Source organism: Serinus canaria, chromosome 15 (genome assembly GCF_022539315.1).
Source record: "Serinus canaria isolate serCan28SL12 chromosome 15, serCan2020, whole genome shotgun sequence".
Lineage (NCBI taxonomy): Eukaryota > Metazoa > Chordata > Aves > Passeriformes > Fringillidae > Serinus > Serinus canaria.
The window spans coordinates 3,287,789-3,302,287 of record NC_066329.1 but is presented as its reverse complement, the minus strand read 5'-3'; the positions used below and the strand labels follow the sequence as shown (position 1 = coordinate 3,302,287).

At 42.9% G+C, this 14,499-nt stretch overlaps 1 protein-coding gene across 1 annotated transcript; it reads left to right on the top strand.

Moving 5' to 3' along the window:
• The first annotated feature begins 8,513 nt into the window (after positions 1-8,513).
• DRG1 (developmentally regulated GTP binding protein 1) lies at positions 8,514-13,808 on the top strand. The gene is made up of 9 exons (XM_050980681.1): positions 8,514-8,638; positions 8,837-8,960; positions 9,719-9,894; positions 10,296-10,365; positions 10,917-11,086; positions 11,832-11,962; positions 12,164-12,331; positions 13,175-13,297; positions 13,691-13,808. The coding sequence occupies exons 1-9, from the start codon at positions 8,597-8,599 to the stop codon at positions 13,788-13,790; spliced, it is 1,104 nt and encodes a 367-aa protein (XP_050836638.1). The 5' UTR covers positions 8,514-8,596; the 3' UTR covers positions 13,791-13,808.
• The last annotated feature ends 691 nt before the right edge of the window (positions 13,809-14,499 follow it).

Below are 14,499 nucleotides of genomic sequence, written 5' to 3'. Positions count from 1 at the left end.
AGCCCCTCCCGCGCACCCGGGGTTCCCACGGCGCCCGGAGCGCCCCACGCCCCAGCGCGGCGAGGCTCCCGCTCCCTCAAGTTACCCTTCCCCGGGCCCAGGTTAAACGCTCCAAAATGCACTGCCGAATTCACTGCGCGGGGTTGCCTGGACTGTCCTAGTGCTGAATCTTCCCTGTGTGCTCGAGGTCTCTCTATGAAGAGCTGCTATTTCAACATCATCGTTATTCATTTGCATCTGAAATCTGCTTTCTGTCTCAGAGAGGAATTTTTCTCTACTTTTGAAAAAACATCTCCCCCCACACACATCACACACACACATTCCACAAACAGAGTTCTTTGTTTTGTTAAAGACAACGTTTGGAAAAAAGTGTTCAAGGACACTTTTTTTTTTTTTTGCATTTGTAACATCAAGCCTAATTAAGAATGCTTGGACCACCTATTCACGATCTAATATTGTCACTTAAACTATTCTGTGGAAAATAGTGAACTTGGCTCATGTGAGGGCATCACAAACTACAGAGCCTTCCAAAAGCTCAAACCCAGCACTTGAATTAAATAGTGGTGGAACTGAAAAAGCATTCTGGGTACTGATGTGCAAATGAGCTCACCAAGCTTCCAACTTTCAAAATATTACATTAACACTTAAGGCCACAAAGTGCCCTCAGCCTGTACATCAGATTTCTTCTGCTTTTGATAGGAACTGTTTGTCTCTGCTGCAGTCAGAATATCACCAGTAACTTTTCATTACTGCACTATGTGTGCGAACACCCTGATATGAACACATACTTTGAAAAATTCGAGGTGGAGTGGTAGCAATGCTGACAAACCCAGCTTAAGTACACCCTATTATGCAGATAATACAGTGCTCGTATTCTCTTAAGTCTGTGTGCCACAGGCACACAAGTTGAACTTGCTACAGTGAGGAAAATGATTGTGTTTAACTCACTAGCCAGGCTGCAAGCACACACAGACATGGAGCAGTTAAAGAATCTGGAATTTGCTTATCTTTCCTAGTGGCTTTGGACAGTTGTGTGCCTTTCCCCCAGTGGTTTATTAATTTGCTTTCTTTCAGCCCCCAGCCTCCTGACATGGTTCCTGCTTCCTATTTCAGTTCCCTCCTCGCCTGTTCTTTGTCTCTCCTCTAGGCAGGGGGAGGGGGGTCCTGCCTCTCTCACAGCACTTTCCTCAGAACTTTCTCCAGTTGCCACGGAATGTTCTGGTTTCAGCTTCCAGCCCTCCTGTTTAAAAGGCACCATCCCACACACCCTGCCTGCTTCTCTGGTAAAAGCTAAAAAAACCCCAAAGCATGGCTGTTTCTTGGCAAGTGACCCACTCACACTTGCCACAAGGATGCCAGATCAGCACACCAGGAGCTCACACTCCGAGTAGTTGCTGGATGCTTGTTCAAGATGACTGCCAGCACCTTGCAGTCCTGGGTAATCACAAGGACACTGACACAGCCCTTTGCCTTGGCTCCTCAGCACTCTGCCATGGCAGTGGCTGCAGCTCTCCTCTTGGTACTTAAGTCTTTGTACACTGGCTCACTGCAGCCTACAGCTCCACCAGCACACTTAAAGGACTGCTGCTTAGAACATTTTCTGGTCCCAAACTTAGCCTGTCTCAGAATATAAGACTATCCAAGTAGTCACTCAACTAGCATTTGTTAAAACAAATTTCTTTCGAAAATGAACAGGTACTAAACACACTGAGCAAAAATTTAGCTCATCACTGTGAACAGACTTGTAAGGTGAAGTTCTCTAAATTTAATGTGATGACTAAATGGCATTTCTCCATACATAACTGTGTAAGCACACAGGAATGATTACCTTTGAACTCAATTACCATCACAACTAGCAAGTTACTTTTTGAAGACAAAGTTCCAGATAATGTGAAAGAAAGTTTTAAATTCAAATTTCGAAATTTATGTTTTTGTATCCAATATTTCCTCTCCTTTTTAGATGATTCATAATCTATTTTCTTTGACATCTTCTGCACTGGAATGTGCTGAACTTCTTTTGAATCCATACCTCTTTTAAATAAAGGCATTTTCTTCAGCTACTTTATTCAGCTTCTCACTATTTCCTGTCTCACTTCTGCTCAAGGGAATTCCTGAGGTGTCCCTAAATGTTTTGCAGCTGCCTGGTGCCTGCTGAAGCACTTTGATTGGTACTTCAATAGTATTAATAATCTCCTTTTCTCCAAACATGTGTGTACCATTTGGGACTCCACATTGTACATTGCTCGCTTCACTGCAGATCAATTGCTACTGGTCTTACTCAGAAGTGCAGACCTTAAATTGGTGTGCAAATATAGGAGGTAACAAAAGACTGTTACAGTTGAATCTGTTCAAACATATTTGGGTATATGTTAATTAGAGTTGAGTCATACCTATTTGTTCAACACTTTCAACTTGTGAATCTGTGTAGATCTTGAGGCTACTGAAATTTTTCAGAATAGTCCCATTGTTATGCTCTTTAAGAAGGTTAGTCACTATTTCACAGGGATTATAACATTAGCAGAGACATTTGTGCATAGCACTTGTGCCAGCTAATCAGTCATATGAACCATTTCCTTTCTATGTGTGTTCCACAGAAATACACAGCACTGAGCAGTTTGTGGCACACTTGCAATTTCAGTGAGTAGCTGTCAGTTTTTCTGAGCTTTCACCCATATTTTAATTAACTGCTACTGATATAACAAGCAATTAATTCAGAATTCATTACTTATTCGGTTGATTATTACTTAAATTTAGTTTTTAAAGCTTGCTCAGTTTATTATTAGGAAGCATCCCATGAGGATGCCAACCCTAGCAGCAAGGATTCTCAGACTTGGAGACAGCAGTTTCCTCTGTAACCCAGACGTGGGTTTAGTGATTTGTCAGCTTTCTCCTCTAGAAGCAGATGAAAACTCTTTAAAAATACCCAGCTCCCTCACAAAACTAACAGCAATAGGATGGTATGTGATGCTGTGGAAAGTACATGGAAAGACTTACTTTAAAAAGAGAAAACAGCACTGTTTGGTTTTTATCTTTTTGACCACTCTCCTCACTGCACCCATGTGCTGTGTACTCTGTGTGTTGCATGGCAGTCCACGACAAAGTGTGGGGAGCTGCTGTTAAACTATACAACTTTTAGTTGTTATACTAATTTTACACAGTCTTGGAAGCCAACCTTTGATACTTAATCTCCCTTTTGTTCCTCTCATTTCTTCAGTCTACTCAGTTTAACTTCTAGACTGCCTGGAACCAAAGCAACCTGACCCATTCAAAACAAGATTGCCACATTAAGGATCTGTGCAACGTGGAAATACAACCTAGGATTCCATCTCGTTGACTCCCAGTGAATTAGGTATTCATGCCTACCTAAGCAAACCTGACAGACAACTTTTTCTCCTAAAACGTACATTACAATACAATCCTAAATATGCAAAGCAAGCACAAAGGATTGGTATTTACAGATTAACAGCTAAACTACTGTGCTTTTCCCCAAGAAAACTACTACCTAGATAACAAGTAAACTGACATTTAAAAAGTTAATCCTAGAAGACAACTAGGAACAGCTACATCTTTACCTTTTACAACATTCAAAAGAAACACAACTTTCTGTCTATTGGCTCAAGAGTTAATTAAGATGTGAATTGCATCAACTCTCAGAGTCACTTCACCTCAGGCAATCAGTATTATGCTTCCATTGAAGATTCAGCACTATGGATTGAAAAAATCTTACCTTTTGATAGAGCGTTTTCAAAATATCTTTCCTCCAAACAGGCACGAAGCTGGCCCTTAGTCAACTCATTGTAGCTCATTATAGTTTTGTCTCCCCTTCAGCACCAGCAGTTCTTCCTTGAAATACAATGATAGTGTTAATTAGCAGCCAGTTCTCAAATCAAAGTACAATTCATAGGGTAAATTTGCAAAACTGTAAAAATTAAATAAATCCAAACACTAAAACTGAACAAAAACCCACAGAAAAAACACCTTAAAATGAATAAATTCTCTATATGCCTTAAATGGCATTTACCCTTTTTTCATGAGGAAACTCTGTCAGGTTGGTTACAGTCCCATACCTATCATTCTTAAAATCACAAGTACTCAGATCACCATTACCGTTTGATACAGATCATTTTTCACTGGGCGGGTGATCGTTTCTGAGAGGATATGAAATTTCAAGATCCTTGCTTCACCTGAAATCATGATTTCATTTCCTCCCTGTCACCTTCTCCCCACTTTCTAAAATCCTGCAGAAATCCCACCACTAATCTAGAAATGCAGTCTGTAGCAAGCCCACAAAGCATCAGCTGATTGCCAGTACAGTCTGCAGCTTCTGGCATGAGGTGAATTACCAAAACCACAAGGGCTGTACTACCAGGGTAGCTCTTTAGCTAAAATGACTTTCTCAGTGCACTGTGAATAAACTTGATATCCACAAGTATTTGAGTTATTTATTAGAATATAAAAGAGGAGAAAAAAACCTCAAACCCAACTAGGTGAGCATGCACTGCTTATTTTTAACAAGGTACTTTATGTGATTTTAATGAAGCATTACACGAGTTATCACAATTAATTTCATACTCACAGTATTTACCATGTATTGTACAATTATAAATTTTACATGGTTGTCCAAAACACTTGCAAGCCTCTTCTCAATATACTTGGTTTGCATCTCACTGTCTTGTGTAAGTAAAACTCTTACTCAAGCTAAAATACTAGTTGTTTTAGAAAGAATTTCAGAATTTGACCCATAATGAAGCTTATTTAAATTTGATAGTTTGACCTAAAACCTAAATGCATTAGCTCCTAAGCTCTCCTGTGGAAGTGAGCTACAGTTACCATACTTGCAGGGCAGTGCTATGGAAACATGACAGTTTCAATCATTCTGTGGCAACTGCACATTCCTCTTGTGCAAAAACAAAACTGAGGCACAAGTAAAGGAAAAGACCTGCTCAGGATTAGTGTCAGCAGGACTGAAGTGTGTAGAAGATGAATTTCTGAAATCCATTTTTCTACAGCCCTGCATTGTTCAGATCTTGCTGATGAGGTATGTGCCATTTCAGTCACATTCCTGTCACTGGTGAAACAAGCACTCCTGGTTTTTCCCAGTCATTGATTCCAGACTCTGTCATGTTCCTGAAGTGTTTGATGAGACAGCCTTTACGTCAGATGCAGTCTTTGTCCACCTGCTGAGTATCTTTCAGAATATTGCTTTTTTTATCTTCTTAGGAATATTATAAGAGAACTGCTGAGGGGATATACTTCCAGTTTGTCAGTCAGTCATTCATACGACTGCATGATCATTTGTGAGTTTTACTCCAGATCTGAACCTTCATTACAGGCAATTGGTCCCAGGAGAGACTGACTGTTGTGCAAGTTACAGCATTTGGAAGTATTCCCTCTGCTGCACTTCATCTAGATTTCCTAAATGGAATGATTGCAATTTAAAAAACACACATACACATTTTAATACAAAAGATGGCAATTCACATACTTCATCTTCCATCAGTGCCACTATAAAGCTCAATTAACCTTTTGAGCAGATCTCAGTCTTTTGCATCTCCTTTCATTTGCTCTCTGGTTCTGCTGGGGGCTTTTATCTCTTCTACATGATACCAAATTTTCTATTAATATTTTCCTTGATTTTTTCCTTCTCTGACTTTTCTTTTTTCTTTAAGAAGGCTTTCTCATTTGCACTCTATTTTCTAGTTTTGACTGCAGTCCTCAGGGGATGTAATTTATCCATTCCCAGTCACCCACCCTTCAGTTATTTTTCCAGCTGTTGCACCTTATTTCCTATGGTCAGAACCACCCTGTTCTCTAAGCACCATATCACATAAAGCACCTTTATAATAAAAAAATCACAGCAGTACTCACAATAAATAAAAGTAACGTTACTCTGTTCACAACCTGTAAAAAATCTCTGTTGAACAAGCCTTTCTGAAGGCTAAAAGATGGTGCTGTTATAAACTAATATAAACTACTTTAAATATCCTAACCAATTCAAAAGTGTTAATTTGGCTACCAAAAATCAGACTAATTATCTTTATTAATTAAAGATAAATTAATTATTATTAATTAAAGATAAATGAATTATTATTAAATCAGACTAATTATCTTATTAATTAAAGATAAATTAATTATTATTATTACTTATCCCTTCAGGTAATCAAGGACAATATTCAACACTGAAAGAAGTTTTTAGGTGCCTAAATTCCTTATACCCTTTGCTTGAGTAACTTTCTGAGAAAAAAAAGAATTCAAGACCTTATTGAGCAGCTGTATGTTAAGAACACTATGGAAACATAAACCAGGAATACAAAAACCAGCCAGTAACTGAAAATTCACACAATGTAATTTATTGAAATCTTTGTCAATTCAGCCCCCACTTTGAAAAATAATTTTAAGTTAGAATCAGTTTATGAGATTTGGAATGAGTTTGTAAGAACAACTAGCAATAAATTCTGAAATTACCCATGATGTACTGCACAAAAGAGGGGCAGTCTTAAATCCTGATTGAGCATTCAGAATCTGTATTTTTCTCAATGCTTTTCCTTTTACTAAAAAAAGCCTGGACTGATTGTATGGCTGAATTCATTGAGGCATAGACAAGTTCAACTCCATCTGAAATGAATAGGAAAAAATTTGTACCAGGGTCAAATCTCTGTCCCATGTTGGAAAAGGATATTTTTCACAAGGAATAATTAGAAAACCATGAATAAATATACAGAGGGTAGGTGCATTTATATTTATCCTAGCTTAGCTGAACTAACATTACCAGGAATAGCAATTCTTTTTTATTTGAGATTCTATTTTAGTAAGCTCTGTATAAGCTTGTATTAAAGACAGTTCCTACTATAAAGAGTTTATGACAATAAAGGCTGCTTTCTTGATGAAAACGAGACAAAAAGGGAAATGCAGAGGCAGAGACCACAAATAGCAGTGTGGTTCCCATTGCACTAGCACTCTTTTTTTCCCTTTTCACTGTAAGTTAAAGAAGATTTAATGATTTAATAAAAATTCTATCACTGAAACTGTTGTAAGGTTAGTTCAGTTTTGTCAGTTGTAACATACTCAGAATTCTGTCTGAAGATGTGGCAGGTGTGTTTGTAAGTGCTCACACTATGGGCCCAGGAGAACGTATTTTTGGCTTTTTTTTTTTTTTTTTTTCTAAAGTTAAGTTTTACATTTAGATACACCCTATAGAAACAGACTTTGCAATAAGTTGAGATAGAAGAGCCTTCCTGGAAAGGATACTGAACATGGACAAAAAGGTTTCTATAAATATTCGAATTTAGACAAAATATGACCCAGAAACAAACTTGGAAACCGAAGTCCTGAACAACTATTAAATTGTATTTCCTTGTCATAAAAATACTTTTAATTTGAAATCCAATTGTTTGGCTTCTTGTGAAACAGCCTAACGCTGGAAATACTTGGCATTTTAAAGTTTGAAGGGGCCTTTAAAAAAATCCTTTCTCTATTTAATTAGCCAGCATTCAGTGCAGAGTTACAGATGTCCCTGGGGCAAAGTGGTACGGTCAGGGCTCAGCTGAAAGGAGCCGTGAGAAAGCTCCAGCATGAAGTCCCGGTGTGACAAAGCACCAGCTCGGGAAGGCTCCGCCGCGGGCAGTGCGGCAGCGCCGCCCGGTCCGGCAGCGCTGCGGAACGCGTAGTGCCACAAATACACACCTGGCTTTGGGCAGGGCGGGCTGCGGGAAGGACCGCGGAGAGGCTGGTCCGGTTTAACCCCAGGGAAGGGCACACGCCACCTCCCCTCGCGGGCAGCGAGAGCCCCGGCTCCTCTCACACCTGCGGGGCCGCCGCCTCAGCGCTCAGCTCCGCTCGCACCGTCCTCTCTCACAGCCGAGCGCCCGCCCGGCTTCTCTCGGCGCCGCAGCCCGGCTGCCCCTCACGGCCAAGCGCCTCAGCCGCGCCAGCACCGTCCCCGGGCCCCCGTCAGGGCTCTCGCACACCCAGCTCCTGCCGGCTCCCACAGCCCCGCAGCCGCCACAGCCTCGCACACATCATACCGACACGGGGCACGGACATACAGATCTCACACACACAGATCACACGTACACGGGTCTCTCACATAAATGAACCTCACAGACGCAGACCCCAGAGATACACGAATCTCTCTCACACACAGGAATCTCACAGGCACACCATCTCTCACACACGGATCCCTCACACAGACAGATCCCTCACACATACGGATCTCTCACACACACGGATCCCACACACGCATGGATGTCACAGGAACAAGGATCTCACAGGCACACGGATCTCACAGGCACACGGATCCCTCACACTCAGGCATCTCTCACACACACATATCCCACACTCAGGCATCTCTCCCTCACACTCGCCCCTCACAACGTTGCCCGCTCTTTCTGTGAGGCGACGCGCGCCCTACACACGGCCCAGGGGGCGCTGCGCCGCCTCCCTTCAGGGCAGCGCGCGAAGCCGGCGGCGCGCGCCGCGCGCCCTTTCTCGCCCGCCGTCTCTCGCGAGAGGTCGCCAGGCGCGTGCGCGGCCCCGAGCGGTGCGCGAGGAGCGGCGGCGCTGAGGGGCGGCCGGGCGGGCCGGGCCCGACGCCACCATGAGCGGCACCCTGGCCAAGATCGCGGAGATTGAGGCGGAGGTACCGCACCTCCGCCTCCCGCGGGACGGACCGGGCGCGGAGCGCCGAACGGGGCGGACGCGGGGCTCGGGCCGGGGAGGGGGATGGCCGCTGAGCAGTGCCGTGGAGGGGTGGCGGGGCCCTGTCCCCGGGCGTCGCGCAGGGGCCGAGGGCGGCAGGGCCCTCCCGGTGTGAGCCCTCGGTGCTGTGCCCTTGCAGATGGCCCGGACGCAGAAGAACAAGGCCACCGCCCACCACCTGGGGCTGCTGAAGGCCCGTCTGGCCAAGCTGCGCCGGGAGCTCATCACTCCCAAGGGAGGCGGCGGCGGCGGCCCCGGGGAAGGTGCGTTGTCTGTGCGGGAGCTGTCCAAGTGCGGGAGGTGTGATGGAAGTCGATTTGATGGGGGGGCTCTTGTCCCACAAATCGTGACAGGTTATCTGCTAAACACCCATAAAATCACAGAAGGGTTTGGGCTGGAAAGAACCCTAAAGGCGGGGACACCTTCCACTAGGTCAGGTTGCTCGGAGTCCTATTTAACCTGGCCTTGCACACTTGCAGGGATGGGGCAGCCACAGCTTCTCTGGGCAGCCTGTTCCGTCCTTGCTTTCTCTTGTCCTATCTGGTACAGGACCTCTCACCATGATTTGTGTCCCTTCCTAGGGCTGTGGGCTGGAGCACTTCCTGAAGTGTAGATGAAAGTGCTTTTCTTTTTGGCTCATACAATCTTTGCAGAAATCTTGAGGTTTTTACATGAAAAAGCACCTTTGCAGCAGCCACCTGCTTTTATATATAAAGGTGTGAATTTCCTAAGCTGCAGTGCTTAAAGGGAATGCTCCACTTACACTGAAGTCAAACACAGTCCACTGTGAAGCTTTGCAGCCAAGATTTTATTAGACAGGTACGTGTCCTGGAGTGTTACAAAGTGGTGCAAGGCAATATAGATTGTGAACAATCTGTTTCCCACCCTCATCCTTCTTCTAGGAAAGCTTACTTAGCTTTTGCTCACGCAGTATTAAAAATAATGATGTGTCTGCTGTCTAGAATATTAGAAGATAGAAAATGTCAATAATTTGACAAATATTTCTACTCCTTATTTGCAGGTTTTGATGTTGCAAAGACAGGTGATGCCCGCATTGGGTTTGTGGGTTTTCCATCAGTGGGGAAATCCACTCTTCTAAGTAATCTTGCTGGTGTGTACTCTGAAGTGGCAGCCTATGAATTCACTACACTGACTACTGTGCCTGGAGTCATTAGGTACAAAGGAGCAAAGATCCAGGTGAGATCTTGTGTCTCTTGAGCGTAGGATGGGCTATGCAGATGCTGTGCTGTTAGGGTTGAGTGGTCTGGCCTGACATCAGCAGGTTAGAAGTGATGTGTGAAAGTGCTTGAGAATACCTTGGAAATGTTTCCATGAGGTATGGATTTTCCCCTGCTTTTTACTTTGCTCTGGGAAGAAGTTCCTGTGGTAGTTCTAATTATTCCCTATGAGATAATCTGTTCCACTGGACCAATATGGCACATGGGATAATAAAAGATAAAACAACCAGATAGGAACCAGTCTTGTCATACTCTGTTCTGATTTGCAGTAGAATCAGCTGGTTTAGAGGGGTAAAAGTAGGATTGATTTAACGAAGAATACTTTTCACATGTGATACTTTCCTCCCTGTGAACAAACAGCTGCTTGATCTGCCAGGAATTATTGAAGGGGCCAAAGATGGGAAAGGCAGAGGTCGGCAGGTCATTGCAGGTGAGTGTGGTAGAGCTGGAGACAGCAGCCAGCCACTGGTTCATTAACACAGTGCAGGAGAATGGAGGGTTCACTCACTTTTCTGATGTTTTCTAAAAGCTGGATTGTTTGCTGGACTTGAGCTGTGTGCTGAGAAGCAGTAGCTGCTTCCATATGGTTGGATTTGTGGGTTTGTGCTCTGCATTGACACTTCAGTGTAAGCACATGGCCTGTTCTGCAGGCAGTTGTGATCCCAGCCTAAACAAGGCTGCTGGTTTTATTTCCTCACCCCAGTTCATTGTCCTCAGTCTGGTGTCTGAATGGAGACAGGAAGAATTTTTCCTGCTCTGTCATTTTTACAGCATGTACAGATCTATCTATCAGTGATGCTTGGCCAGCAAATTAAACTTCAGTCCTACACTGTTATTTAAAAATAACCAGTATGCTTTTAAAATAACCAGGCCTTCAGGGGTTTTGTAGTGTCATCAGTCCACAAGCCATACTGTGGTTGTTTTGTCTCAGGTTGTGTGAGCTTGCTTTTTGAGAGGTGACTTTCTTTCTCATGTTCTTAGTTGCTCGAACCTGTAATCTCATTCTGATTGTTCTGGACGTGCTGAAGCCCCTTGGCCACAAGAAAATCATTGAGAATGAACTGGAGGGATTTGGAATTCGTCTGAATAGTAAGCCCCCCAATATTGGCTTTAAAAAAAAGGATAAAGGAGGCATTAACCTTACAGCCACAGTAAGTTGGAACTTTTCTTTAACCAAAATTAAAAACAAATTGCTTGAAGAAAGAGGCATTTGTAGTTGATGGTATGTCTGGGACCATGCTGTGCTATGTGTGACTTCTTTGGGAGCTGAGCTGCGGTACAGTGCTGCAGTCAGTTACTTTCCTTAGAGGAAAGTATCCTTCATCCACACCTCTCCTGGAGCCTGGCCACTTCCTTGCCCTCAAAACAGAGCCTTGGTTGCTTTCCACACATAACAAGTTTGAGATCTAGAGGAGAGCATGCAAAAACTGCCTCTTACTTGGTGGCTACAATGTTCTTCCTGAGAGGATTGCTCAGAGTTTCAGGCCTTGCAATCCATTTACCTGAATCTTTAAAAGCATAGAAATAGCCAGAGATAGCAAAAGTCAGAACTCTGCACTCTGATACCCAAAGTGTAGTTGTCTGGGCTCTGAACTAGAAGGTACTTGGGTTTGTGTTGCAGCTGGTCCCAAACTGAAAGGAAGCACTGCTTCTGCAATGTGTGCTTGCAGCTCTCAAAGGGGCATTGATATAAATGAAGCTGTTAGGATTTAGGTCTGTTTTTCCCTCTCCTCAGACCAGCTATGGTGAAATCAGTCATGTCCAATAACTGAAAATGCAGCTATTCTTTCTAATAATGTACATGCAGTGGTTGCTAGGTGACAGCACTGGTAATTGTAGTACTGGACTTGGCTGTTAGCTCTGCCGCTCCTTAACGCTGTGTCTGTGTCTGCTCAGTGTCCCCAGAGTGAGCTGGATGCTGAGACAGTGAAGAGCATCCTAGCAGAGTACAAAATCCACAACGCTGATGTCACCCTGCGCAGCGACGCCACTGCCGACGACCTGATTGACGTTGTGGAAGGGAACAGGTACTGCTGGCTCCCAGGCTGTGGCACTCCTGCAGCCTGCATTACAGAGAAAAGAATTGGCTTTTGGGTTTGCTTCCCATACGAGCTGAGCCAGCAATGTGGCATCAACACAGATAAGCTTTTTAAAAACATATTTTCTTTGCAGTGAAGGTAACAGTATGCTGCTGTCAGGTTGCTCTAACAGTTTCTTTCTCTTTGCAGGGTTTACATCCCATGCATTTATGTCCTAAATAAAATTGACCAAATTTCCATTGAAGAACTAGATATCATTTACAAAGTACCCCACTGTGTACCCATATCTGCTCATCATCGCTGGAACTTTGATGATCTGCTGGAGAAAATCTGGGACTATTTGAAACTAGTCCGAATGTGAGTCAAAATTGCTGCTTTCTGTGGAGTTAAGTGCATGGCTGAGACTGAAGAAGGTCTCAGGAATGGATGAGGAATATTTTACAATGCTTTTCTACCAGCTGGCGTTTGCTTTGTAACCAGAAATTGTGCTCGTCTTAGCTGTTGTGTGATAGCCACAAGTGCTGGTTTGAATTTGTTGGGGAATTAAAGGAGAACCTTGTGAAACCAACACCAAAGCACATCTTAAAAAAATTCCTGAAAGCATGGAACTCCAGTCAAACTTCATGGTAACACTGTGATTCCAGATGTAATCATCTTTTCAGTCTGCCATGGATGCAGCTCTCTTGACAGAACTTAATTCTTAATCTAGAATTTCAGATATTTTTACTACAAGTTATTCCAGGTTTACCTCCTAATTCTTAGGTATTTTTGGATGAACTTATGAATGAATTTATTAATACTCATAATACAGTAATTTTTGTCTTTTAAATGTATATCTATATTCTTGTAATAATATAGAATATATTGTGAAAAGGCATTTCACAATCACTTGAACCATATTACTAAAGATGTTCTTTTCCAGCAGCTCTTGCCATTTGGCTTTTTTTAAAGCACCTTTAGAAAGCTCACAAGTGAGAAACCTTTGCAGTTACAAGGGAGAACCCACTGCAGCCACTGGCTGCCCAGATGCATTTTCAGCTTAGGTCCACCAAAGGTTTTGCAGTGTATCCATTGTCACCACTGGAGTAGTGGGACTTGGGCCACCTGCTGGGGGTGACAGTGCCAATCACTGATGAAATATCATGATGAGTTTGAAGAAGAAAGTTTTGGTATTGACTGATGGTTCCATCTGTGTTACAGCTACACAAAACCTAAAGGGCAGCTCCCAGACTACACCTCTCCTGTGGTGCTACCTTACTGCAAGACCACAGTGGAAGATTTTTGCATGAAGATCCACAAAAATCTCATAAAAGACTTTAAATAGTAAGTATTATTGTAAAAGAATATATAGAATAGAAAATAACTTGCCTTCAGATAAATTATTTGATCCTCTTCTAAACTAGAAGGGAATACCAGGACTTTTTTTTTATGTTAAATGGAATAAATCTGCCTATGATAATCAAACTTATCAAAGTAGCACTAGACACAGCATTGCAAGCCATTGTCCCATGCAGTTGGGTACTCAGGACAAATTCAGGCTTTGTTTTGATCTGTTTCTAGCCCTGGTTCACACCAACCACTCAGCCAGGTACTTGTAGGAGAATAAAAATAGCTCTGAAGCATTGCTTTCTGTATTAGCTGTGTGACAGAAATAGCTGCTGTTCTGCTTGCATATCATACTTCTAAGCCTTTTAAATTTGATTTTTCTTCTTTCAGTGCACTGGTCTGGGGTTCATCTGTTAAACACAACCCTCAAAAAGTTGGTAAAGACCATACTCTTGAAGATGAGGATGTTATTCAGATTGTGAAGAAATAAAGTTATTCTTACATGGTTTGTTGTTGTGCCTGAAATCTGTCATTAATTGTAAGTGACAACCCCTCCCTGCCCCCTCCCAGTTTTTATTTAGAAATGGCCTTTTATTATAGCACCTTGCTGCATGGTAAAAGTGATGTTTCTGGCCAACTTACACTGCAGGGGCTCGTTCCAGCAGAACGTGCAGATGAGAAACTCTGGGTAAATGACTTGCACAAGAACAAAATCTTACAAGAAGCTTTGATTGCTGGGATAAAGTTCTGCTGCATGTACATGTCTTTCCAAATCAGGAAAAAGTTCACACATCAGGAATCAGTTTGTTCCAAGAACAAAACACAAAAAGCAGAAGCTAGAGAATCATATCTTATGAAACAGTGCTAGAGGACAGAGTTCCAGCTGCCTTTATCTGAAAGTGTTTCTCTTGGAATATTTCAAGGCTATTAATAGGCCAGCAGTTGTGGAAAAGCTGGTCAGTTCTGCTCAGGAGGAGTTGCTTTTTCAGTTGTTGAGACTAGTGGAAATGAGCTAGGTGCCTGTGTATCACTGAAGGCTTCTAAGTTTTCTTAAAAGAATTTCCTGCCTAGATAAAGAAGTAAGGTGCCCAAGAGAAGCACACTGCTCTTAGAGTGGTTCTGTTGCTTAATAAAGATAAATAAAGAAGCTTTTCACTCATATCAAGCACGCTTATCAAAGCCTCTAGCATTTGCCCTCC